The 26,633-nt window shown below is 44.6% G+C and overlaps 4 protein-coding genes across 8 annotated transcripts; 2 read left to right on the top strand and 2 right to left on the bottom strand.

The window, feature by feature from the left end:
* The first annotated feature begins 746 nt into the window (after positions 1 to 746).
* Positions 747 to 3,075, top strand: LOC111077697 (ras-related protein Rab-2A). Of its 2 annotated transcripts, XR_002608184.2 has the most exons (5): positions 747 to 913; positions 1,588 to 1,747; positions 1,823 to 2,159; positions 2,220 to 2,405; positions 2,869 to 3,075. XR_002608184.2 is itself a non-coding variant. In XM_022372068.2 (4 exons), exons 1-4 carry the CDS (start codon positions 868 to 870, stop codon positions 2,316 to 2,318), a joined length of 642 nt encoding a protein of 213 aa, XP_022227760.1. In that variant the 5' UTR covers positions 747 to 867; the 3' UTR covers positions 2,319 to 3,075. The 2 variants fall into 2 exon arrangements, 1 of the variants encoding a protein (XP_022227760.1); XM_022372068.2 differs by having other exon boundaries at positions 2,220 to 3,075.
* Positions 3,076 to 4,239: 1,164 nt separating this feature from the next.
* On the bottom strand, positions 4,240 to 8,243 carry LOC111081650 (monocarboxylate transporter 14). The gene is made up of 5 exons (XM_022377766.2): positions 6,248 to 8,243; positions 5,840 to 5,949; positions 5,256 to 5,437; positions 4,941 to 5,181; positions 4,240 to 4,879 (listed from the first exon to the last, which is right to left on the bottom strand). The coding sequence occupies exons 1-5, from the start codon at positions 8,228 to 8,230 to the stop codon at positions 4,735 to 4,737; spliced, it is 2,661 nt and encodes an 886-aa protein (XP_022233458.2). The 5' UTR covers positions 8,231 to 8,243; the 3' UTR covers positions 4,240 to 4,734.
* A 994-nt stretch (positions 8,244 to 9,237) lies between these two features.
* Positions 9,238 to 19,742, bottom strand: LOC111081652. Of its 3 annotated transcripts, none has more exons than XM_041594287.1 (2): positions 18,677 to 19,742; positions 9,238 to 10,249 (listed from the first exon to the last, which is right to left on the bottom strand). In XM_041594287.1, the coding sequence occupies exon 2, from the start codon at positions 9,742 to 9,744 to the stop codon at positions 9,247 to 9,249; it is 498 nt and encodes a 165-aa protein (XP_041450221.1). In that variant the 5' UTR covers positions 9,745 to 10,249; positions 18,677 to 19,742; the 3' UTR covers positions 9,238 to 9,246. The 3 variants fall into 3 exon arrangements, with proteins under 3 accessions (XP_041450221.1, XP_022233460.1, XP_022233461.1); XM_022377768.2 differs by lacking the exon at positions 18,677 to 19,742 and adding an exon at positions 11,575 to 11,971; XM_022377769.2 differs by lacking the exon at positions 18,677 to 19,742 and adding an exon at positions 10,549 to 10,567.
* Positions 19,652 to 26,375, top strand: LOC111077692. Of its 2 annotated transcripts, none has more exons than XM_022372063.2 (3): positions 19,652 to 19,747; positions 20,297 to 23,744; positions 23,810 to 26,375. In XM_022372063.2, the coding sequence occupies exons 2-3, from the start codon at positions 20,307 to 20,309 to the stop codon at positions 26,276 to 26,278; spliced, it is 5,907 nt and encodes a 1,968-aa protein (XP_022227755.2). In that variant the 5' UTR covers positions 19,652 to 19,747; positions 20,297 to 20,306; the 3' UTR covers positions 26,279 to 26,375. The 2 variants fall into 2 exon arrangements, with proteins under 2 accessions (XP_022227755.2, XP_022227754.2); XM_022372062.2 differs by lacking the exon at positions 19,652 to 19,747 and adding an exon at positions 20,146 to 20,244.
* The last annotated feature ends 258 nt before the right edge of the window (positions 26,376 to 26,633 follow it).

Raw genomic sequence — 26,633 nt, 5'->3', positions numbered from 1 at the left:
GTTTAAGCTGTTCAGGTGAAAGATAATGAGCATTTACAGTAATATTTTCCGCAGGGTTAAGTTGGTTTTTTCCTCGGTATATTTTCGGTGTAATTAGAAAATGAGAAGGTATATTTCACACTGGACAGCACCGAAAAAACAAATCAAGTCAAATATTTAACTTTCAATATATTAAGATACTTTTAAAATGACCGCCAAACTCCATTTGGCGCACAAAAACTACCGACATGTTTCGCTCTTAAATCGTGGTGGTTTTTCAAAATTTTCTCTCACAATCAGTCAACATTTACGTTATATGCTTTGGCCGTTTTTGTTTGTGCCTTATTATGTAAACAATCCAATGAAAAACAATTCTGAAAACTAGCAAATCCTAAGCAAAATTTATTGAGGAATTGGATAAAATTATTTGTTTTGGGCTGAGAGGGCCAACTAGCTAGTAATATTAAACGGAATATCAAAATCGAGGAATATCAACGTTGAATGTTTTGAAAAAACAATCGATACTATCGTTATAGTATCGGGCTCAAATAATTATTAAAAAAACACTGAAACCTTTTAGGAACTTGTCCATTGTAAAAATTAGATGCCACCTGTCGATTTGTTTACAAATTTGTCTTCGTATTTTAGAGCAGCCAATCCAAACATATCAAAAGCGCAACAACTGTAGCTCGATACTATCATGATAGTCGCAAAACCGTCGATAGTAGCGGATAGCAGCAAAACATCGATACTATCGATAGTGCCCTCGATGGTTTGACACCTGTCATCATAAATACGAACAAAACTTACAAGAATATTGCGTATTAATTGTAAAATTACGAGATCTTAGTTTAAAAGAAGTGTGATCTAAACCAACCAGCTGCAATCATGTCCTACGCATATTTGTTCAAATACATTATCATTGGCGATACTGGTGAGTTGGGCAGTGTGGACTGAATAGCCTCCCATATAGTGGAAAAAGTTGCCATTTGCAAAAAATTGTGGGGCAACTTAACAACAAAACAAAGGTAGACTCACAAAACAGTCAACTGCGCATTGGGCTCGGGGTCAAGCCCCCAAGAGTCTAGCAATCAGGAGATGCATTTATGCATTTACAGTCGCTGTGTTGTCCAGTTCCAGCTGCCAAATAAAAATATCCAAGGAGTCGGGCAGCCAAAGGAAAAATCAATAAAACCATAACAACGCCATAGAGGCAGGCGGGCGTTTACTCTGCACGAAGTTAACAGTGTGCGGGGGTTGTAGCAGAGGGGCGCCTGCCACAGCCCCACGCATTGAAAACCCTGCTGCTGACTCAACCAACAACCCCCACTGGTTGAGAGATTTTGCCAATGACTCGGTTGCGTTGCCCCCCGCCCCACATTCGCTTATCAGTGTGGATTACAAATTACAGGATATCTACCAGCTGTTGTTGTCGGTTATTTTCCTGCAGTGCGGCAGTTCAGGCTCCATATGCAAACTTTAATCTCTTTTAGTATACAAATAAATGGAGTGTTTTCACCAACTTAAAGGCTAATTACGAATCACATTCGACTTGGCAGACGAAAAACTTTCCCTTTTTGCCAATTAACTTTTCTCTGTTTTCTTCAGGCGTCGGAAAATCATGTCTGCTGCTGCAGTTCACGGACAAGCGCTTTCAGCCCGTGCACGATCTGACAATTGGCGTGGAGTTTGGAGCACGCATGATCACCATTGATGGCAAACAGATCAAGCTGCAAATCTGGGACACAGCAGGCCAAGAGGCTTTCAGGTGGGAGTTCCCAGAACAATAATCATCCGCATTTGTTATGCAATGTGATGTGACATCATTTTTGGCATTCAACAGATCAATCACCCGCTCGTATTATCGTGGTGCTGCTGGGGCCTTGCTGGTGTACGACATCACAAGGCGTGAGACCTTCAACCATCTGACCACATGGCTGGAGGATGCGCGCCAACACTCGAACTCAAACATGGTTATCATGCTCATTGGCAACAAGAGCGATCTGGACTCGAGGCGTGAGGTAAAAAAGGAGGAGGGCGAAGCATTTGCCCGCGAGCATGGACTGGTCTTCATGGAGACATCAGCGCGCACAGCGGCCAATGTGGAGGAGGCCTTCATCAACACCGCCAAAGAGATTTACGAGAAGATACAGGAGGGAGTGTTCGATATAAACAATGAAGTAAATATTCACGGCTTTTAATTGTTGCTACCACTTATTCTAAACACGTTTTTTCCACAGGCCAACGGCATTAAAATCGGCCAACAGCATTCACCCACAAACCCCTCGCTGCCTGGATCTGGCGGTGCAGCTGGCGCTGCAAACAGTGGCTGCTGCTAGGAGTAAGCGGCAGATGCCTGCCAGCAACCTTTGGGGATAGACGTAGCCGCTTGTGTAAAAGCTACTCTAGTGACTAACTAATAGGAGGTACTAGTTGAGACACGGATATCTTGTTTTCTAACTTCAAAAGTAAACTAACCACAGGCAAATCAAATAGCAAAGACAAACACTAAGCGTAATGTTTAAATCATTCAAATTCAACAGCAAAACTACTACACTACACTTTAGCTACGTTTTAATTAAAAAACCAAACAGGATGCAAAAAACCAAAACGAGAGAATCGAAACAAATAAACCAAAACAGATAACAGATAACATATAAACATTTGTATGCGTAAATGTGTGTCGTGTCGTGCGTGATTTCTAAATTTTATAAACTTTAACAAGACATGCATATATATATAAATGTTTTTGTGTACTATATTAAAATTAGTTTGCTAGTTATGTTTGTGTAAGGACAGATCAGATGCATAGTTATACACTGGGTAATCTGTAATATATATAGACACACTGAAAATATGTGAATTTCTCTCATTGTGATTTGTTTTCAGTGAGGCCCTGCAACGCCGCGCCACGTCCCGCCCCATTTTGCAATGGGTGTCTGCCGCCTGCCGTGCCCTTCCTCCCATCTAAATACCTACATAATTATATGCATATTTTTTATATATTTCCTTCTCAACGCATTTGCTTTGTTTCGATTTTTTTGTGCAATCGGCTTTACATTCATAAGTTTAGACAAAAATAATAACAAAAACGAACGATAACAGAATATCCAAACACTTGTGAGATGAAAGGGAGCTATTTAAACGATATTGATACATTTAACATGCATCAAAATGGGATAGAAGTAAACGTAAAAGCTGCGATTCAATGATCAATTTAGTATTCTACGAGGTTTACATATATACATGCATAAATACATACATATATTAAATTAAAGACGAAACACAAAAGTAAAACGAAAAATATACAACTGTAAACGTAAATCAAATTATTTATAATATTTGTATTTGCCGAAAAACCCAATGCGGAATCATGAATATACATACATAATAAATATTTAAAAACAACATAAAACGCGGAACTTTACCTTGGCCTGAATCTGCTGCTCCCCCAACCAAGTGGAAATATTAATGCATTGAGTACACAAGTGATTTCGTTTCAAAAATTTATTAGTATGGTGTCATTAGATAATTATTTATTTCTTGTAAATATTTTATAATTGCAATTTACTTATGTGTGTGTTTGTCTGTGTATGTACATATTTGCTAGGGTTCGAAAACAACAAAAACTACGCTATAGTGTAGGTTCTGGTCTGCCTTTTACTCTATTCTAAACTGAAGTGTGCCTATGTTTAAACACAAAACTGTTCTAGCCAGATTTCAGTGTGCTTCTTGGTGAGTTTTCTTTATATCTCCATATCTATAAATATGTATTTTTCTTTTTCAATAATACTTGAACTTTCTGCATTTCCAAGCGAGACCTTTTCGACTCTACTCGTGTGTGTTGTGATTTATAATTTTAGAACAATTCAATAAATTCAATAAATTTCTAATGGTATAAAATCGTTGCCTCACTGCAAGAGCGGGTATTCGGATTCAAAAATGTTTAATTTGTATGCCCAATTGATTGTTGTTGGGCAGGATCTCTCCATCCTAGCCTTGAAATATATATAATGTTTATAGTTGATTGATTTCAAGATTTAATGTTGTTTTAAACATTAAAGACAAATGCGCCAAAGACTTACGAGTAATTAAGAGTTTTTAGGTCGATTGGAAATTGTCGTTTATCGTTTGTTATTGCATACATTACTTATGTAGATTGGTTGTTGTTGTCTTTGTTGTTAATTGAGGGTTCATTCTTTTTTAGGGTACGGTAATCAATATTCGTACGAAATTTAAGGCAAGTAAATCTAGGCAATATGTTGGTATATTTTTCAGTTTTTTACCTTTATAAAGAAGACAATTGAGGGGACCCGTTTGCACCTGGCAGTGATGCACTGCATTGATATTGATTGAAAATTGAACATTTTGTTTAGATGTGATTACAACTGGTTTGATTAGTAGTTGCCCTATTGCGGCTAAAGATTTAGGTATACATATATAAGGTGTATATATAATTCTATATATAGCATGTATGTTTTTTGTATTGTGTATAGCTATTACTATTTATCAAGTCAATTATTGGGCTTACACGCTAGACAATCTTATGAAATAGGCTTAGTTTCAGTTACAATTCTGCACGGATTTTATGGCTGCAAGACCATTTGACATAAGAAACTCGATAACATTTAATGCTAATGCTTTTTTGTTGTTGTTTTAGGCTACAGCTTATCAGAATTCAAGTACCTCCAGCAGTCCAGGTCCTGATCGAGGTTTAGGGCCAAGTCCGCCATCGGTTCAGGTCTAATTAATAATCTAGTGTAAAAGTTGAGCTTTTTTAGTCTCTGAGACATCACTATCACTCTCCTTAGGTGCTTTCTTCTCACAGAACTCGATCATATACGAGCAGACGCCGGAGAGTGCTATAAATATGCCCGCATAGTAGAAGGAGTCATCCCATCTATAATGAAATTTTTCAATTATAAACAAATAAGTCATGGATTGACTATAGTGGCACATACCTTCCCACAGCCTCGTATATAAGCCCCGCTATGGGTGGGCCGGCTATCATGCCCACACCCTGCACCATTAGCACCAGACCGTAGGCACACGTGAAATCATCCAAATCAACAATACTGACCAGTATACTGGGCGTAAACGAAAAAGAGCTGGCGAAAGTGAAGCCAAAGATCACGCACATGGCCATCAGGCCATTGTAGCTGGTCATTAGCATGGGCATAAAGAACACGGAGGCTCCGCACACTGTCAACGAAAGATTGAAGAAGATTGCTTTAGAATTGATCCTTGATTAAAACAAGCATCCACCAACAACTTACCCAGCATGCAGAGGGAGTAGCATATGTTGATATTCATCCAGGGCTGGTCGCCCACATAGCCGAGTCCTATCATGCCCACCGTTTGGGCAATGCCAATTGCCGATATCAGAACGGCACTCACATTCACATCGTAGTTATATTGCTTCATGTAGTCGGGCAGATACAGATATGGTATAATGAACCTGCGGTACGTGCCCAGAAATGGAGATTAGAAGTGTTATCAGAGAAAGGTTCCGATGAATTGGTTTGAATTGATTTCAACCAGTTTCCCTATCGAGATTCTACATTTATGATCTGAATATGCTGAATATCGATAATATTGATTATGCGAGTACTATTCATATTTAATGGCTGATCCATTTGTTGCTCTGCGGTTAATTAAATCATTGTATAGCAACAACATTTTGAGCAGCTGCCAAAAAGTGTTTTTGCGACATCTGCTGGCAACTGTACAATTATGGCGCATTCATCTACATAAGTATTAATTTTAGCATTTGGCTCTCCTTCGCGCTGTGCGCAGATTCGAGGCCTTCGCTAATCTGTAGGCTTCGTGTGGGTAGGCTAGGGTAGGGTTGAATACTCACCAAATGAATAGAAACAGTGTCGAGAGGTTGAAGAGGGCGAACTTCAGATCGAGAAACATTGAGAAATCAAAGACGGACTTCATCGTGTCCACAAAGCTCTCGTACCAGGTCTGTGGAAAGGGAAAGCACAAGCAGAACCAACATTTTTCCTTGAGGGTTTTTCATTATGTAAATAGAATGTAGGCAGTACGGAAGCCTAACTGGACACCTTATCAGGCGGCGTAGTACGATGTTTGTGTAGTCCAATTATGTACAAATATAGAGAGAGAGTGGGAGAGTGGGAGAGAGAGAGACGATCGCGAGTGAGCGCTGATAACTCTCAATAGGCAGCTGACTGTTGTCAAGCCAAGAACCGCTGATAAGGGAGGCCCTGGGAGAGGGAGACTACTGCTAATTACATCTACTTACATCTTCTTCTTCCTTGGCGATGGTGGTCATCGAGTTGCGGTAGATGTTGGGGCAGGAGGAGGCCCGCAGCCGGTACCGGTGCGTGTTGAGCATGGCCCCGCGGTAGTGTATGGAATTGCGATGGATCCGTATGTCCTTGAGGAAGTTGGAGTTGCGAATCGAAATGTTGCGGCGCAGATTGGAGCGGTGCTGGCTGGGCTTCTTCGACCTGGACAGCCGGCGGATGCCAGTGATGCTATCGAGCCGAGCGCGACGCAGAGCCACCTCACTGTTGGCCGTCTGTTCGCGTTCGGGCATGGCTATCACAGTGGGGCCGGGACGCCGGCCATGATCCAGCAGGGCGAATGTCTCGTCCTTGTAGTAGCAGTGCATATCCTCGCTGAGAATGTCCACCGAGTTGTGGCGCAGACCGTTCACCTTCAGGTTGGAGATGGACGGAGTCGTGTGCTTGGCCATGAAGAGATTTTCGTTGAGCGAGTAGCGGGAGCTGGCGTGCTTCTGGGTGAGATAGCCCTCGTCCGAGGAGCGTATCGAGCCGGCGGGACTGGAGCGCTTCTCCGATGGCGACAGGGTCTCGATGGAGGCCAGATAGCTCTTCTTGGCCGCCTCCATGGCCTCGTGCGCTATTCCGCCCATTAGGGTGTCGTCTGGCGAGCCAATAATGGCCGTCGACGGAGGATATCCGCCCGCTCCCGATGACATGGACAGAAGATTCTCACGCGACGGAGCCTCCACACCCTCCTTGTGCCTGAGGGAGCGCCGACTCAGGCTCTTCACCTCACAGATGCTGTCCAGCTCCTGGATGCTCAGGAATGTCGGCAGAAAGATCTCGCTGCGATAGCGCTTGAGGCCCGTGTCCAGGGGATCGTCAATTTGCTGGTTGGCTTCCGTGTTGTTCTTCGTGACAAGACTGTCCAGAACGGCCTCCTTGGTGATGCCCGTGTCCAGCAGCTTCTTGATCTCCTCCAGGCACACGCTCGAGTTTGAGAAGGTGGTCACGCTCTGGGAGCGGCTCTCCAGACGATTCTCCTCGATCAGCCAGTCGGGGTCCCGCATCAGGGCGCCGCAGACACAGGCATTCAGCATGGTGCCCCCCAGGATGAGGGTGGCGCCGCGCCACCCGTACGACTCGATGAGGTATGAGGTGAGGCGGGCGTACACAAACGTGCCAATGCCCGTGCCCGAGGCTCCGATGCCTGTGGCAAAGGTCCGCTTCTTGTCGAACCAGAAGGCAATGGAGACGACGGCAGTGACATAGCCAATGCCCAGTCCCAGGCCCGAGATAATTCCAAAGGTCACCATCAGCATCTCGATGGAGTTGCAGAAGGCGGACATGGAGAACCCCACCGCTGACACAAATCCCCCGATGATGGTCATCTTGCGGCATCCGTATTTGTCCACCAGATTTGACCAGATGGGCCCCATCAGCAGCGGAACGGAGAAGAACAGCGACGAGATCCACGCCGTCTTCGAGGTGGACTGCCCAAAGTACTCCAGCAGCTCCGCATTGATCAGGCCGAACGAGAAGGACAGCCCGTCCGCAATGAGGGAGACCACCAGGGAGGCGAACACCACCACCCAGCCGTAGCCGCCGTCGGGCATCTTCGGCGTCTTCTTCTCCGTCGAACTGGAGTCTATCGAGTCGCCCGACTCATTCGATATCAGCCGCTTGCGCTTCTTCACCTGGCTACCGTTCATCAGGCAGGTGAGGTTCCCCTCCCCGTCGATGGCTATGATGCTGCTGCGCACCACACGGCTGTGACCGGCCCCATCGGCCAGCTCCTCCGCCGACAGATTGCAGAACGTCACCTCCGGGAACAGGTCGTGCTTGATGGCACGATTCAGGGGCGTGTTTGCCGGGGCCGGTACCGGGCTCTCTGGCAGGCCCTGATAGGCTCCCCCATTCGGCTGGCTGTTGTTGTTGGCCGCCTCCGCGCTATTATTGTTGGAGGAGACGCTGGAGGCCGTCGCGGGCTTAGCCATCTTTAGGCCTTGATAAGTGCTAAGTGTTTTGGTTTTGGTATTTGTATTGATTTTTGTTTTGGATTAATTTGTTGCCGTTCTAAGAGTAGAAAATCTTTGTAAAAAATGTTGCACTTTATAGACAAAGCAATTATTGGGATTTGAACACGGTTTGTTGCATTAGATTTCAGCATAGATTTCACTTGAATTTTCCCTTCCTTTAGTTTTCCTGCAGTGCGTAGTGCTGGCTGTTGGGGAAACATAAACATTAACAGCATTAATTTTATAATTTTATATTGTCGTGGAATTTCCTATCTAAACTTCACCTAATGCACTTAGTTCCCTCCACTTTCGATGGATCACAATATTTATAATAATATTAAAACAGAAACAACAACAAGTACTAGTACTAGAATACATTTCGTTTATAAAATCGCGCAGAAACTGGCATTTTGGTCATTTGGCATTTACCCCAGACGAACGGATCCGTTAATCGCCTTCAACTTGACCTCAGAGCAAAACAAGAGACAGACAGAGAGAGAGAGAGAGAGAGAGACCCCAACTGGGGAGAGCAGTGCATTCATTGCCATTGAGTGTATGTGTGTGTGCGCGTCACTAGACAACAGCTGATCCCCGAAAATAATAATAAACAAAACTACACCAAAATATAATAATATTTTCAATTTAATTTTTGGACTGGTTTTGTTTGGTGGGTTGGGGGGTTTGGGTTTTGTTTGAGTGGCCCGTCAGTCGGTGGCTAATTTTAGCCCCTAAATTTGGTGAGCACAGCATACACACACACACATTGAAATGGGATGGGGGGGGCGGAACCTTCCCACATTCGAAGCGGACAGAAATTGACAGAAAAGCTATTACGGAAAGATCAAATGGATTCTAGGCTGTCATGGAAAATACTATTTTAAGGAGCTTTCGTTTTTACTTACCTTTTATCCTGCAAATCCACACAGAGAGCCGAGAAGAGCGTACAACAACTACGAACGTTTCACTTAGTATTTCCCGTAGATTTTCACTGACACTTATTCCTTTTCCACACTGCGATTACGATTACGATTGCGAGTACGAGTATCACTGCCGCCAATTAATTCACCATAATTGCACAGATCTTCAGTTATATTCAGTTCGCTGAGGGTGTAGCGACTACGATTCAAGGGTTTATTGAGGGCGGCGGTTCGGTGGAGGATTCTTAGTCGCGGATCGCGTGGTATATAGTGGAGAAACACTTTGTTCGATTTGCTGCTGTTGTTGTAAGTACGCGGATTGTTGTTCTGGCTCTTGTCGCACGATTTTGATGCGGCTGCTGCTCCTCCTCCTGCGGCAGATGTCGTTTTGCTGGCACGATAAAATGACTTGAACCGAATGTCATTCATTAAGAACGTTAGGGGGCTTATCACAGGCCAACGGAGAATATATTGAACAATAACTGATGGCAACTGTGGCACGCTGCTACCGATGATGTTGTTGCTGTTGCGGCAGTTGTGGCTGCCAGTAAACGGTTTATGCCTTGGCACCTTCATGCGGTACCGTACTGCAGTTTCTCTTGGGGGAAACCAAACAACACTTTTCGTTGCCAATTAAAATGAACTTTGCAACAGCAAAACAAAAAGGAAACAAAACTAAGGGGAATGCCTATGAATGATGCTGTAGTGCTGCTTCTGCTGCTACTGCTGCTACTGTGGCAGGTGGGGCTGCACGTGCACGTGCCTCTCCTGCTCTGCACTCCACTCCACTCCTCTCGTGGGGCCACGTGGGGGGGTTTAACGCGTGTCAAGTGCGCGGCGCACAGTGCGGCGGCGGACGGGCGAACATATTGACGACGGCTTTTCTCTCAGGGCTAACGCGGCGTATGATGAATAAGTCCTAAATATTATGTAACTCAATCGCTGATGCTTCTGCTGCTTCTGCTGCTGCTGCTGCTCTTACTGCTGTTATTGTCCTTTTTGTTATTCTTTCTTCTCCTCGTTAGCGCGTGATGATGATTTATGGTCTTTGTTCTCGATTAGCAGCCAATGCTGGTCGTTGCTGCAAAGAGAGGGAAACAGAGAGCGTTAGTCGAGATGAATGACTTAAATCGGAGCACAGGGCAGACAATGCTTTAACATATCTCATCGCTTTCAATACGACAGCAATCGTTGAGTAGGCCAGAGCACAGCCACATAATAAATTTCAACAAATGGCGCCGCCGCATTCAGCCACACAAATCACCATACAAATAGATGAATATATGTATGTACATATATACATATGTATGTATGTAGCATTCTCCTCATAGTATAAAGCAATTCCAACTCGTGAATTGCCAAACAATGCAAAATACATACATGTTTCGAGTGTTTCATTAATTTGGACAGCGGCAGGGTAGACGATGCTCAGATATGTACCATGGAAACGCCACAGACATTCTATAGCATTTCTTCAATGATAGCAACAAAAACTGCTTGTCTATCCATCATTTTCATCGCAGGATTTGGGAGTTTTAATCGTAAACTAGTTCCAATATGGTTTAAGGCAGCTTTAAGCTGCATCCTAGCTCTGAATTTTTTAAGTAAATGCCACTTCCTCTTGAACAGCCCGCAAGCAAACCAAACCTAGAGATACGCGCAGCAGATTAGAGACACAATTTTGCAGCCATTCATTGCATTGGTTATTGCACATTGACCAACTTAATGGCGCCGTCACTGAGAATTGCCAAGTTCAACGCTCGATAGGCGAGAGTGATTAAAATACTCGTACTATAGCCAAGTACCCCAACTGCAGGCGGAGCGGAGTGGAGTGGAGAAAAGCAGAGCAGAGCAGAGCAGACGAAACGAAACGAAACGAGAAGTAAACAAGAAACGGCGTGTGTTTTGATTGCCGAGATTTTCAGTGCTTAAATTGCGAACCGTCTGATTTCCGACTTAAGCTAGACACCGAAAAGCTCCCCTTATCAGAAATCAAATTCGTATTTCTAGTAGACGTTGCAGTCCCCCTATAAATACGAGGTAGAGTATGTACATTATTTTGGTAGAACTGCTGAGCGATAGGTGCTCTGGTACTGATGGCCAAAAAGTGCCTTCTGGTGTGGCTTATCTTTACAATATAATTGACAGAAAATAATATTATATTGTGGGCAGGTGATAAGCCAAGAGATGTGATAACGATAGAGAACCAGAGAAAGAGAGAGAGAGCGCGCGCAGTGGGGGGGGAGAGTGAGTGTGAGTGCCTTGTCTAGCTGAATTTACAAGTTTATTATCCGAAATGAAACGACACGGTCACGTGATCACCTCTCTGCGCAGTCTCCGAATAGAGATGGGGCCTCATGGATCTTTTAACTTTGATAAATCAGAATTTGTTCTCCCTCAACTTACATTTTCGACTAAAAAATTATCACAATTAATTCAGCAGTTTCAGCACACGCTTTACATACATATGTTCTGTGCTGGCGCCTGTTTGTATGCCACACTTTCGAAATTCACTTGTGTTTTTTGACGTTGCACTTTCACTTTGTAAAGCAAATCATGCTTGAAACTTAAGACCCACATCTTGTTGAGTTTATATCAACACAAACAGCACAACAACCGAACAAGCCAAGCCAAGCCAAGCCGCCAAGCCAAGACAAAGAAAGTAAAATATAAACTTGTAAGTTACAACAAACACAACAACTACAAGCACATTTTGAGTGTGGTGGTTCGCGTTTCTGTAAAGTTTGACTCGGAATCGGACCCCGGATTGACCGTCGGTCGTCGTCGTCTGAGCGACTGAACAGAAATGGGTCTGAGATTGAGACGGGCACAAAGGCACACGGCCACAGCAGAACGGATTGGAACGGAATGATATGGAACGAAACGGCGACAAGGCTACCCGAGTGTCTGTAATCGCGGCAATAGTTTGCCTTAATCTAATAAATTTCTTATCAAAGCGCGTCGCTGCTTATAGTATTTAACATTCTTTTTCTATGTGTTACATACATACATATGTATGTACATACATACATATGTACATCAGCACGCGTTGGCGTCTGTCAACTTGATAGCCTTTTGTGAGGCGACGCTCTTCTTCGAGTCTCTCATTTGGCAGGGGGGGTCTATGCGTAGATCTACAGATTGATATATGTACATATATGTATGTATGTATTCAGATCAAGTCAATCATGCGACTGAGCGTAATTGGTATTCTAGTAGTTAGAAAAGCAGAGTATACGCCCGCAACCTTGGGGAACTAAATTTATGAAGATATATTTCTCTCATGGGGGGAGGGGGTAACTTTGAATATTCTCAATCAATTTGTGGGCAAACAATATTAACCAAATATATTCCAGAGCTAATTAATTTTAATTTGAATAAATACAAAAATAGAAAATACGAGTTTATAATGCATTATGGATCGAAATTTAATTAGAACTGTTGAATAGTAAAGTATTTTTCTCTACTTAAGATGAATTAACTTTGATTAAGCTGTTACATAAATAATTTTAAGAGCTACACCGTAGAGTAAGAAGAGTTAGAAAGGATCCAATCCAAGCCCCCTAATCTTTCTTTGTACTCCAATTGTTTTATGACATTTTAGTACACAAAACTTCCTACGTCAAATGATAGCGAATGGTTCATAAATTCTTGCTAGTCGTTAATTGTGGGGTAATTTTAGAGCTAGACGGGTTTTTCGCGATAATTTTCATAGACCCAATTATGATAATGAATTCTTTGGTGGCCGAACTTTTAGTTTGATGCTGACCTAGGCCAGTTAATGTGGGTTTTTCGTCTTATTATACCTAATATTGCTATATGAGGGGGTTCTATAACTTGAAATTGGGGAAACTTGAACTTGGGGAAAATCATGAAAGAAATTGCGCATTAATTGAAGTTTGGCTATTGGGTATAGCTCAGGGAAATACAATTCAGCCAAATCAATTGTTTGTTTCCATCAGCAGCGATGATGCGCTGAGAACCAAAGAAATTGATTTAATTTAATTTGCCTTCATGTTTTAATTGATAGACTCAAACAAATTGATTGAGCCAGCTGGAGCCAGGGACAAGCCGCTCGCTCACCTTGAATGGAATTGTGTTGCTGCGTTTTCCTATGCGCTTAAAGTATTTTCCAACCCGGGCACCGTGCACCAACCACCGCCCAACCCTGACCTTGCAAAAGTGTTTGTTTAGATGGACAAAGACAGCAGCAGAAATGCGTTCCCTAATGGCATCACACAATACATCCCATCCCTAGTCCTCTGCTCTGCCCGACGTCCATTGAGAGCTCAGGAGCACTCACTGGCAGTCTCAAAGTTATCCGATAAACAGACAGAGGCCGGCTCTCATCCTGTTTGTTTTTGTTTTCGTTTTGCTTTGCTCAGTCGCCTTCTCTGCTGCCAACCGCTTAATTGACGTGTGTAATTGATAGTGGGTACAGCCAAGGTGAGGCACAGGGTTAAGGTTTTGTTGCTGAATCTGCCGTGCTTTGATGATTGCAGTCTCGGCCACAAACACAGCCAAAGGAATATGAGCTGTCTCTGGATATGCCCTACCTTATATTAATGCACCTTGCTGTGCACACAGCTAAGCCCTCTGCCGCCCCTCCCGTCTGGCACGCATCGTAAGTGTCAGCTTTTAATTGATTTGCGGTATTTACGTTTTGTTTGCGGTTGTCAATTGAATTGTGGGTGAGTGTGGGAGGTGCACCATCAGCCATACAAAGCTACAAAGCCACGTTTCTGTTGCACTTGCTGTTAGTAGGGATTTAATGCTTGATTCCCCTTGTCAGCCGTTTGCCAAATTGCCCAAATGAAATGCCAGGGTCGAAAACTATTAATAATTATAATAGACAAAATGAGAATAGTTTTGCTGTTGAAAATATTGATTTTCAAGGTAATGTGACTGACTAAGTGACTTGCGTTTAATATGGGGCTGACAGTGCAGGACAAAGTTTTTCATCTCGTTACCGGATCCGCCCCCTTTGCAGCTTGACAGCTTACGTCACTGAAAAACTTGTGTTAACAAAGCCAAAGAAGAGAAAAATTACAAGAGCGGCAGCTTGTGCATTGCATACAGAGAAAAAAAAGGTGTCACCATGGTAAATGCCACACCATACACACACTGGCACACCTGCGGCATCCTTTCATGTTTTATGTTTACTGTTCAGAGGACACCGCCGAGCACTCAGGGCTCAAGGGACAGCAGCAACAGCGACAGCGACAGCAGCAACAGCGGCAAAAAAAATGTTATGAAGTGCGTATAAAAACAAAATTGGCGACTGCATATACACACTCCCCCCACACATACACACACAACATATGTACTACAGTTACCGTTAGAGCCGTTTTTGTACGCTACAGGATTATTTATGCTTTTTGCCTTAAACTTGACTAACTTTGCGGTCAACAAATACAAAAAAAAAGAAGAAAAATCCACAGAAAAAAGGGGTTTATATTGATTTTTTCCTCTGCTGCTGCTCTCGATGATATTTCTTTTTCTCTGTAGTGTTTGTGTGAGAGGAGGAGGACATGCATACTAAATGAGATTTACCGTTGACATGTGTCCTTTTCTTCATTTTCTATATGGTGTGTGTTTGGGTCAAGCAAAAAAAAAGAGAGACTAAAAACTAAGTCCCTGGCGAGCATGTGTGTGGATTGGGAATATTGCATTTTCAGATTTTTATTTACCTCAGAGCTCTACAAAATAAGCCCCCCCCGTTACTAACACCTACATATGTATGTACATACATAAACTAATTACCACCAAAGAAATGTAGTTTGTCAGCACAAAAAAAGATTGAAAAAATTCTGAAAAACAATTTCCTCTTCGTCGTCTCTTTCTTAGGCCTGGGCATGTCTGATCACATTGGATGCGGTTCCACTTGAAACCGAAAGGAATAATTCACAAAAAAACTTAGAAAAAAAAACGGACCAAGACAAATGCCTTTGTTATTCCCCATTTCTAGTGTTCTCGTTGAGTTTTGAAAAGGGCAAACTTTCCGTTGAACGGAACGGACCTTTAGCTCTGTGCGTGTGTAAACAAGCCTCAAGGCTAAAGGCTAAAGGTGTTTTTTTTTGCTTTCTAATTTCTGCTCTTGACATGGGCTCATGCAAAGTGCAAAAAATGCAAATTAGAAAATCAGCTAATAAAAATAAACATACATTCATATAACGGTGGGTAGTAGGTGTGCTTTAGAGTGCCTGCAACGCGTGCAACGCGACTCTAGATAATTCTATGAATTCGAATTGAAATTGAAATGGATGAAAAATGGATGAATAATTCATTCTCAATTAATTATTTCAGCACACTTATTTCTGTGATTAAAGACAAGCGAGTCTATTACACTTTGAGATAGAAAAGCAAAAGGCTAGAGAATATTAAAATTTAAAAATTCCATTTGCTTGCTTGATTTATGCGATGTCTGGCCGCCAATCTCAAGATAAGTCACGAAGGACATATTTCCCGGGAGGTCCTGGGCAAGGTCGCCATGGCATACATATGATGTAATTATACCCAAAGTTGCCTTCGCGGCTAGTTACCCAAAGTGAAATCTGGCGCGTCACACAGTCTGCGGAGGGGCTTGTGCGGCTGTTCGTTTGTTTTTTGCCAAGTTTTGTGGCATTTGTTAGTGCCGTCGCTGCTCATGTGACACAGCTCGAAATGAACGAATCGTTTCGTTGTTCTGCTCTTAATTGCCACTCCACTTACCCGGCCAATGTATCCGCTGGCGATAAATTCGTTTCGTTCGTTCGGTCGCTGTTTGTTTGCATTTTCCATTCCATGCCCCCAGTAGACTCGCATAAACAAGAACATCAACATCAAGAGCACAGCACAGTAATAATCAATTAAGAACAACTCTGCAGAGCAATGAATGGCGGAGGCGGTGCTTGGCTTGCATTTCCTGTTGCTCTTCGATCTAATGTTCTTTGATGGTTTTTCTTTTGTTGTTGTTGCTCACTCGAAACTCAAACTACGAATGACGGAACGGTTTCCTCTCCCATCTATTCCTTCTTCATCATCATCTTTATTCCTTTCCATATCTTGCTCACACTCCCTCTATTTCTCGTTCTCCCCTTCCAGTTTAGGGTTTCAAAGTGTCGCATTCCCATCCCTTTCACTAATACTTTGTAGTCTCCCTTCCCACCATTACTCTTCTCTTTCGTTTTGTTGGGGTTTTCGTGACGCAATGGAAATTTACCAGTTTTACCAGAGAGATCATTAAATTCCACGGCATGTCTTCAGCTCTCTTGAACAATCTTCCCCTACCCAACCCTTTCCATGTGGAGTGCATAATAACCAGGAACAATATTTGTTTATTCCGGCTGTGTTAGGACTGATCTGGAAAGCTGTTGTTTGTGATAAGTTCCTTAATTACGTTCAGCGCTTTCAACTTTGTTGCACACAAAGTTTGATAACAATTTATTACACATTCTTCGCATTAATTCGTGGCTGGTGTGAGTTATTCATCCTTTCTTTTGATGAAATAAATTAATGGTTTCAGTTTCCACGCTGAGTCAAGTTGAAGGTTCGTTCTACCACAAAAGATTAATGCTTAAATTGCATGCTGCACAAAGTTGGAAGGTTACGAACAGAGGCACGCGATAATCTACAAAATGCAAATGGAATTGCAATCAGCAATGTGTCAAGTATTGTTGCTATATTCCGTATGCAAGTACAATGTACATTCATAGTATATTTAGTGCATATGCAAACTGATTTAGCAATCTATTCAGTTTTAAAAGTAGATATGACAAACAAACAATAGAAATCCTCGAATGATGTGAGTTAAGCTGATCTAATATTTGAAAATGTCCACACGTAATGAGAATATGAGGGACGGGGGACGCATTAGATAAGATAAAACAGTTATTATTACTTAAAACAAAACAATAACAAAGTGGTTATTCACATGACTGCAAATGTATGAATATTTAAATATGCATAATTTTACAAAGGATTAAACTCTAGAAAGAGTATACAGACAATCCTGAAACTTAAATCGTCTTGAAGGGGCGTTCCCCTTGGTTAATTATTAGAATAAATTGCCCTCCTTCTCATTCGTAATCTGCGTGTGTTTATAATGATTATCGCTATTAGCCATAATTAGCACAATTTATGCCTGAAGTTCCCACTCCGCAGACGACAGGTTGGAACCGGTTCTTGCGTTTGTTTTTTTTTCGATTTGCACGCAATCAGCTGTTTGCTCTTTGCTACCTTTAACATTCGCTGCTGACACACATTGTCTGACAGACAAATGCAAAGAAAAAACAACATGTCAGAATAATATTAAATGCACAAAGGCCTTACCGGTTCCATCAGCTGCTCTCGAGAGTGGTTTTACTGGTTCGTTCGTTAGAACTGCAACTGCTGCATGGTGTAGTGTAGTGGGAAGGAATTCGATTTGGCTTATACATGTAGGATATACAAATGTTCAGTGTACAGCAGTTTGAGGTCAATGGCTTCATAGAATCAGATACATATATGTATATGTATGTAAGTACACTTGCCAACTCTAAGCACATTACGACTTCCAAATGCACAAAATCGAGAGCTCAAGGACGCCAGACAAGAGAATGGTTTTCGATTACACTAAATCAAATTTACAGAGCCACGAAGCCACGAAAAGCAAAAAAAAAAACCACCAAAAACTGAAGCCCAAAAAGAGTCTGCCCCATGTCCCATCTATCCCATAGGCACTATCCGCCCCCATGTGTGAGGGAGGAAGGCGAGGCAAACACAAAGCCAATAAAACCGAAATGAGTGGTAGTGCAAAATGGCAGCGCGTGTGTTGTTTTGGTATGGGTGGAAGTGGTAAGAGCGAAAAATGCCAAAACTGTGCTACTGCCCACTAAAGACAACAGCATCTCTGTTTTCGTTTTTTGCCTCCCACACTATTACGGCTTATGTAAATGAAACCACGGACGATAAAAGAGGAGCATTGCCAGAAACTTTAAAGCTGTTCTTTCCTGGGTATATGCGAGCTATCTTTCCCAGCGATAGGGTACTTTTAACTTACAATTTATTACATACCACTATGTACATACATACAAATATATTTCCAGTCAAAGTACAAAGTGCTTACTATCTTTCTTATCAGGGCCTGTGAAGTCAGTTCCTTAAAGACACGTACTCACAGTGCAGCTCTCAGCATAAATAATATAACGAACTACATATGTACACATAAAAAGTGTGTGAGTGTGTATCTCAATAAATATATTTATAATGATTTCAGCAATCGTGCCCAAATGCTGACCTATAAATAGAACACACGCTCGATCACACTCATAGCCGTAGACATTTCTCAAAGATAAATAAATAAATGAATTATTGTTAACTCATTGCGCCTCAAAGTAACAAGCAAAGCAAACAAAATAAGAACTTATTTATCAGAGACCATAAGACCTGGGGCTATTACGCATTTGTGCTTGGCAAATATGGAAATACAAACTTATCAATAAACCAGCAATGAGGTCAATAAACATTAAAAATGTAAAACGCTTCTCACCTGAGCGCTTTTTCAAGCAGTACTGATGGCGGAAGCTCTTCTGGAATCGTGGGGGTTATATTAGTTAGATTACAACCATTTTATTATAACTGTTCTTTCGTCATTTATGCCGTTTAAATTGCAAGTTGAATGATTTTTTCTTGTTCGTAGTTGAGGTGCGGGGCGGTGATGCGGTGCAGGTGAGTCTTTAAATAAACCGTATAAGCTCGTTCTCTCCCCTGCTTCTCTGCTTTTTGTCGTTTCTCTTTGCGTCAATGATTCTGTTTGCCGTTGTTTTATGAATTTTTCCCTCTGCACAGTGGAACGAAATTGTGCTCGGCGCGTTTCAAATACGGCTGTGTCTCTGAATTTTAATTTCGCGTCAAGAGCTTTAATGCCAATGGATGAACTGAACGAGTACGTATTACTGATTGTATAAAATTGCACAACACATTGGGGACGTTGGAGGAGTGTTTATTATCGCAGGCTATTTGACAGTGACGGTTTCTGGGGAGCTGAGGGTCGTCGCTGGAGTTTCACTGTGCGTGTGTTTCGATTTTTTTCCCAGCACCCAAAACTCTAAGGGAAGTACGAGAATGGCAATGGACATCAGCACCACCACACAACGGTACAAGTTCAACCAACAGAAAATGAGAGGCGGTCGGAGGTTGGAGTAAACAAATGTTACAACACACACACACACTCATACAATACACAAAGAGTGCGTACAATTATTATGTACTATGAATGTGCACAGGAAACGGAATAAAAGTTTGATTTTTTTGGCACTGCTAACGGATTCGTATTTAATTAATTACATTAAACGTTCCGGCGAGAGCTAATCACAAAAAAAAGTACGAAAGGCGCCTTTTATTATTCAGATTATCGAATTTTTCTTTACAAAACGCAAAGCGACTGAAAACTTTCTGAATTTAGGCTTTTCGAATCCCTAAAACCTTGAAGCACCGATTGACAAAAAACACTTTTTATTCAAATTGAAGCACGCTTTTTACTAGCTTTTGTTTTAAAAAATTGCGTACAAAATAGCGCTCTCACGACACGTTCAACTCGGAAATTGCCAGGAAAAAGAAGGTATGGAAACAGCAAAAACGACCCAGAAAATGCAGTGCATGCAAGGTAAAAACCACCCCTTTTGCCTAATATACCATGCATAATTTCATGGCATATTGCTGTTCAAACACGGTGAGGTGAGGTGTGACCCACAGAAATATACCGAAATATACCAATCATAATGACTGATGACACTAACCATACATTAAATAGAGAGCCAGTTCATACAAACAACTAACTGTCCAAACAGACTAAAAAAACTAAAATGTTCACAAACATTATTTTTTTTCGCGGTTCCACTATTTAAATAGGTCGGGATTCAGTGGGTTATGTTTGTTTTTTTTTCTCGGTATATTTACAGTATATTTTGAATATTATAAGGTATATTTTAGTATATTTCTGAGGGTGAGGCGGTATATTTTATTGATAAGTTCGCGGTCGCACTGAAAGGCAGACGCCACTTTCAAAAAAATTTACAAATTCTGATAGATAAAAATTGAAATCTAAATACAATTCAAGTAAGTGAAACTGGTGCAAGCGAAAGAACGGCTAAGAATATATTACCCCTAGATGCACGGCGATGACAATGGCCTCCAGACAGACAATGTGCCTGGAATTGCGCGAATCGCAATTGGCAAAACTGACAAATAGTTTTGAGGAGATACGCATGCGGGCCCTGGAGCAGGTCGAGACGCGCTTCATTCGCTGCCTGCTGCTTGACGAGAAAATCAGCGTGAAGCCAGTGTTTATGCTCAAGCAGTTAATACGATGGTTCGGCTGCAAGCCCCTCCTGGCCGCCGACCGTGTGCTGGCCATTCTGCTGGAATTGCTGCGCTCCGAGTACGCCGAGGAGGTGGTGAAGAAGATACCACACGAGCGGCTCTCGGCCGAGTTGGACAAGATCAAGAAGATCGTACGGTCCCTGGAGTCCAGGCGAGCCATGGAGTTGCTGGACGATTTGCAGCAACTGCTGCCAGATATATATGACATCCATGTGCCCCCCACGCCGTCGCCCTCCTCCATCAGTCAGACCGTCTCGACGAGTGAGACGGAGTGCAGCTTAAAAGATCAGCTGGAGTCGATATTCCAGCCAGAGGACTTTGAACCGGCCTGGACAGAGCCGTGCAAGGAGGACGAGCTCACCATGAAGACGATGATCGACATGGAAGATTCGGAGGCCGAAATGAACGAAAAGCTCATCAATTTAACCATCAAAATGGGCGACTATCCCAGCGAGTATTTCCTGCAGGCGCCACACATTTTCTTCAAGCTTGTAAAGATTCAGCAAAGGGCAGACGCGAATCAGCTCAATGCGAATCGTGTCCTCATCAAATATCTGCTGCAGATGCAGAGCAGCATAGAGGTGAGAAGAGCCACACTTGGGTATTCCTGCAACACCGACCCACCGGCCACGCGCCGTAAACAGCTGCGTGTGGACAGTGCCTTGGGCTTTCTGCTCAGCAGCTGCACCATACTGTTGGAGCCGGTTCTGCTTCAATTTACCAAGCAGAATTGGCTGATCCTGGAACTGATTACGGAGGCTGTGCGCACCTACGGCGCTCTGCGTGCTCCCGTCTCATATTTATTCATAGAGCGACTATCGGGTCTGATCAAAAAGGTACAAAAATTATGCCACAGTGCAGCAGGCAAAGACGTCGCACAACTTGTGGATATGCTAGCGGTGCCCCGCTTGCATTCGCTGATCTGCAATGGCCTGCTGCATGATTCCATTGCGTTGAATATAGTCAATGACAAATCAATGATCGCAAATCAAGCCAGACTACACCTTCTACCTGTCACGATGGACATCGCCTATCTGATGTGCATGCCAGACCGCGATCTAGCGATAAATAGTCAATTGTGTGCTGTTTCAGCGCCCACATTGTTGGATAAGGAGCTGCGCCGGCTCCACTTGGGCTATAGTATGCTCATCACTCAACTGAGGGCGACCAATAAGACGTCAGCAGAGAACATAGTCCTAGCACAGTGTTTCATCTGCCTGGTGCTCGACCAGCTGGGTAGCAAGACGTTCGTGAAGGAGCTCTTTGACGCCGTTGTAAGATGCAATCAGCTGTATGGCAAGAATCCCAAATTGCGTATGCATGCCGAGATCTTGATCGGCAATCTGATGAACCTTCCCGACCCAGAGCTGCGTGGCTACTTCTATAACCTGATGCGGCATCACTGTGGCTTGTTCTTTCACGCAGTCGCCCAAAAGAGCGTCTATCTGAGGGGCTGCACTAATATGGAGTTGATACGTCAGCGTATCTTTGGACTGCCGCTGGACACAAAGTTGCTGCGTCAATTTGTTTTGCAGAGCTGGCAAGACGATGCACCGGAGGAGACCCGAGCGTGGTGCTTGCAGTACCTGGACTTGCTAATCAACCTGACCAATACCCTGAAAGCAGACGACTTTCGTGGAATGTACGAATTCCTGCAGCCCGTGATAATTCCCCTGATGATCTGCCGTTCCGTTACGTGCAGTTCCCTGCACAACAAATTATGGCAGATGGCCTGTCCGGACGAAGGAGATGTGCTGCTTAAGCTGCGCACGAACGTCTGCTATCTATTCCATCCCGATACCCAGATAAGAATAGAGGCAGCGACTCGAATTGCATACATCCTGCAGTACCAGGACAGGCGCGACAAGAAGCAGAAGATGCCCAAGAAGAGAATAAGCACTGATTTCGGTTTGGTTCAACCACCACGGCTGTACCAAAGCATCTTTCCGACGAGCACCGATGAACCCTTTCAGGGGGAGCGCAGCTTGGACGCCCTGATGCGGCTACTGGAGACCAAAGATCTGAGGCCTGCCATCAGAAAATCGACCTTTACTCAGCTAAATGTTTTGCTGCAGAACTGGAAGGCCTGCGGCTACTTTTTGAAAACAAAAATGGCCCTATTGATGGTTATGCAGAGTCTACACATTGCCCTCGAACACATAACGAGCGCCGAGCATGTGGACAATGTACTGCCAGCTCTCGGTGTGCTGATCAAAATCCAATTTTACAACAAGGAGTTTCTGCAGGAGTCGGGGAGAGCCAACGAAATGTATCTAATTATGACGGAGCTCCTCTTTGAGACGACGCAATATCCGGAGTTGCGCGAGAACGTCCTCATCTGCCTATTCCAAATGCTCTGCCACGAACATATGACGGCCAGCGAAACGAAACTCGTCTTGAATGTGGATTTGAGTTCGCTGATTATACCCATAACCTATGAACTGGACCTGACTGAACCGCCTTACGCCGTCCGGGAGGGACTGGAGCTGGAGCATATGCTTCAGCAGGCCCATTTCGGTCAAGATGCCGTATGGGCTGCCCAGTATTGGCGCCTAAAGGTGGCGATTTCCATATGCGATACCCCGGAGAACATTACGCTGGAAGCCGTCCAGGCACTGGACATCAGGGAATCGCTGAAGCTGACTGCTCCGGATCTAGCCCTGATCCAAACATCGCAGGTCGGACCGCAGCTGCGTCGCCAACTCACGGCAGCCAGCAACTGCAGCAGCCACGAGGAACTCAAGGAGATTGTGGCAAGAATCCAGACACATCTGGTGCTGCTGCGCACTGCTGTACCCGAAGATGCTGGAATCAGTCTGTGGAACTTGATGCACCGATATCTGCGCGTAGCACCGGCCAACGCAGCCGATCGAGAGGTGTACATGTCCGTGTCGGAGCTGTGCCTGAGCTGCATGCGCTTCTGTGTGCCGCATGTTTGGAACGGTCTCAATCAGGCTCTGGAACTGGACCCACACCACAGTTTTCTGCTGCTACTGCACGATCGCACCATCGGCCTGGACATGCTCCAAGCGATCTGCCAGATCTTTGTAGCTCTGCTCGGGACCCAGACCAAAATACCCGCCAACATGAGCTGGCACGTCAAGTTCTTTATGCAGCTGAGTGCCGTGGCCAGGACTCACTTTGAGGTGCGTCAGCTGCTGCACGTGCGCTGCCTTCTCACAGTTCTCCATCATCTCAGCGAGCGGGACCTGCGGCTCAGCGAGCCCCAGCTGATGGTGAGTGCCACAATTGATTCTACATCACTTCGACTAAGCTAAGATACGATCCATTCCCATTGCAGTACTACATACGACACTTTGTGCAGCTCTCCTCCGACCTGATGAGCCCCACACAGACTGGATCTCAGTGGCAGCGAGACTGTTTGCACATTGCATGCCATCTGCACACACGGTGCATGCCAACGGTGACTCCCACAACGGTTGCCACAGCCAACGACAAGGGCCACATAGCCAACAAGATAATTGCGTATCTGGTGGGACTGTGCGGGCACAGTGACGGACAAGTGCGCTCGCTGGCTTGGGTATCGATGGCCAATGCGATATCCAATAGTGGGCCCAGCGTGAACAAGGTCTTGGCGCCCATGGACCATCCGCCTGGTGGACTGATTGAATGCTGTCTGTCAACCATGCTGCATGTAGAGGAAATAATGCTGGTCAAAGAAATGGCTGGCCGCCTGTTCGTAATGCTGATGCCGCAAAAGGATACGGAGGAGATCATCGAAATTCTGCGGCGTCATGACTTCCTGGAAGAGGCGTATTTCGCTTTGGGCTCACTGCATGATACACCCTTGCTGCAGATGGACACACACGGAGAGCAGAGCTCCTGTGGACTGATCGGCTGTTACATAGCCATCTGCTCGCTTCTGGTGACCCACAAGCCGTCTTGGTGCGCCCAGCTCTGTGGGCACAGATTCATGAACTGCCTCAGCGATGTGATTAAGACCTCCCTGCCATCAAAGCCGTACATGGAGGACTTCCTGGAGCTGTGCGCTGCCATCAGTGAGCTCTACGCTCTGTGCTATTCCACGAACTTTGAGTTCTTGCAGCGCAGCATTTGTCGTGACTCCGCCCTGCTGCAGAGCTTCCTCACGCTGCTCAATACTGCTATAAAGGACACCAAAGAGCCCCAACGCTACTTGACGCGGTTCATTAAGCTATTTCTGGTTTTCTGCAAGGACACCAACGCATATGAGTTTTTGTTCGGGCAGCTCAACACTCACACCAATGTGTTCATCGAGATCTTTCTGTATGCCACGAATCTGAAGCAAATGGGAACACCTATGCAGCGGCACACTCTCTCGGCTCTGACCATGGTCTGCCTCAAGGCTCAAAATGCACCTGAGAATCTCAATTTTGTGAAGAAAATGGACAACTTCAACTTAATGATCAGTATTAATGCCAAAGAGGATATGGGTAAGAACGAGGAGAACAATATGAATGCATTGAATAGCCAACAGAAGCCGATGTCGAGTCGAGCTGATGGCTCAAATGTAGCCAGTTCTGTGGCGATCCTCGTTCAGAAGTTGTACCGTCTCTTTGATCATTACTTCCCAGCCAAGACATTCAACTTTTTGCAGCCTCCCGGAACGGGTCATGTGCAGATCGGTGAGGCGCTCGGTGCATTGCTGAAGGTCTCGCCCAGTGCCATTAAGGCCGCTCAGAAGCTTAAGCTGCTGGATCGGGTTTTGGGCCTGCTCGACACCTTTGTCAGCGACGTGGACATTGGCAACGCCAGCACTTATGTGAAGCGTGTGGGCGCCCACAAGTCGCGTGATATACTGAACAATCTTTTGGTGCTGCTCAACATGCTGGTGCGGTGGCACAGCTCGCCTCAGTCTGCGATCAACGATGCCGCGGTGGCAGCCACATTTGTGCGTCTGCAGATCCGCATTTGGCCCTGGCTATCGCACTCTGCGCACCTCAAATGTCTTTGCGTGCAGCTGGCCATGTTCCTCACCGAGCACTCGCTCGAAATGTGCAGGCACAGCTCCGTGGTGCTGTCCGGACAATCCACATCGCTGCTCCAGCTGATGGTGCGGGTGGCTGACTACGAGACCACCAGGAAGGAGACCCCCAACACTGTGCCCCATCAGTGTCTGGTGCCTGCCTTGCGTGTGATGATCAACTGCTGTGCCTGCGGCGAGGCTCGTCTCAGTCTCTCCAAGATGCATGTGCTGGACATTTTTGACACGATTCTGCCCGCCACCGTAAGCGCTGCGCATGCCTCCAAGGTCAGTCCTGCAGCTCTGATCGCCTGGCTTGGCTTCTGGGAGGTCTACTCGCGCTATGATGTTGGTTCCAAGATCTGCCACTTGCATGGTCTCATCACTGCCATCCAGCGCATGCCACCGCTCAGCCAGGGCCGGATTCTCTGCCTTCGCATCCTACGCAACATGAGCTTCTCGCAGGGAAATCGCCTGTCACTGGTGGGCAACGCTGACTTTATGTCTATGCTGAGCGCCGTTGTCTCCCAACCAGTGAAAGATGTGGGCGGCGACGGGGACGGTGACGGCAGCCTAGAATCCTATGAAGAGCACAGCTTGGTGGTGCTGATTCTGTGGAAGCTCTACTGCTTCGTAGCCAAGTACCAGGCCATTCTGCGCGGCACCAAATTGATGAAGAAGCTGTCCGGCCTCCAAGAGAGACTGAGCGTCGTTAAAGATGAGCGTCCCGAATTGTTTCAACAGCTCTCCCACGCACCAGAGCTCGAGGAATTGTTGGGAAAAGTAATTGACTGTATGGAGAAGTAGCCCGGGGAATGTCCAACCAGTAACTGGATAAAGTACAAAACCCATGACATGTTATCTGCATTTTAAGTTTCATAAATAAGAAAAACATATTTGCCATTAACCTTGGATTTTAACGACTCGGATATATCACAGTCAATAGAAATGCCCCCACCCAAAGAGGTGCAAGATACGAGTGCCTGTCCTGCCAGGCACCCCCCGGCAGGTTACGTGCCCATTCTTATCACTTTTGATTTATTGCGATTACTTCTCGCATAATAAAACTCAAGTGTTAATATGGTTGTTCGGGCTTTCCGAGCTGTAAACAATATCTCAATGTGATTTACGCTGAGGACTCGTCAAAGTACCATTCACTCCA

Source organism: Drosophila obscura, unplaced genomic scaffold (genome assembly GCF_018151105.1).
Source record: "Drosophila obscura isolate BZ-5 IFL unplaced genomic scaffold, ASM1815110v1 contig_25, whole genome shotgun sequence".
In the NCBI taxonomy this organism is placed as follows: Eukaryota; Metazoa; Arthropoda; class Insecta; order Diptera; family Drosophilidae; genus Drosophila; species Drosophila obscura.
The sequence above is the reverse complement of the archived record's forward strand: the minus strand, read 5'-3'. Positions and strand labels throughout refer to the sequence as shown.

Excerpts from the sequence above, each read along its gene's own strand:
- LOC111077697 (XM_022372068.2), top strand. The coding sequence starts at position 868 with ATGTCCTACGCATATTTGTTCAAATACATTATCATTGGCGATACTG. Across the intron at positions 914-1,587 it reads CATTATCATTGGCGATACTG|GCGTCGGAAAATCATGTCTG; the intron begins GTGAGTTGGGCA and ends TGTTTTCTTCAG. Across the intron at positions 1,748-1,822 it reads GCAGGCCAAGAGGCTTTCAG|ATCAATCACCCGCTCGTATT; the intron begins GTGGGAGTTCCC and ends GGCATTCAACAG.
- LOC111077692 (XM_022372063.2), top strand. The coding sequence starts at position 20,307 with ATGACAATGGCCTCCAGACAGACAATGTGCCTGGAATTGCGCGAATCG. Across the intron at positions 23,745-23,809 it reads TCAGCGAGCCCCAGCTGATG|TACTACATACGACACTTTGT; the intron begins GTGAGTGCCACA and ends TTCCCATTGCAG.
- LOC111081650 (XM_022377766.2), bottom strand. The coding sequence starts at position 8,230 with ATGGCTAAGCCCGCGACGGCCTCCAGCGTCTCCTCCAACAATAATAGC. Across the intron at positions 5,950-6,247 it reads TCGCCAAGGAAGAAGAAGAT|ACCTGGTACGAGAGCTTTGT; the intron begins GTAAGTAGATGT and ends CCCTTTCCACAG. Across the intron at positions 4,880-4,940 it reads ATATACGAGGCTGTGGGAAG|ATGGGATGACTCCTTCTACT; the intron begins GTATGTGCCACT and ends ATTTCATTATAG.
- LOC111081652 (XM_041594287.1), bottom strand. The coding sequence starts at position 9,744 with ATGAAGGTGCCAAGGCATAAACCGTTTACTGGCAGCCACAACTGCCGC.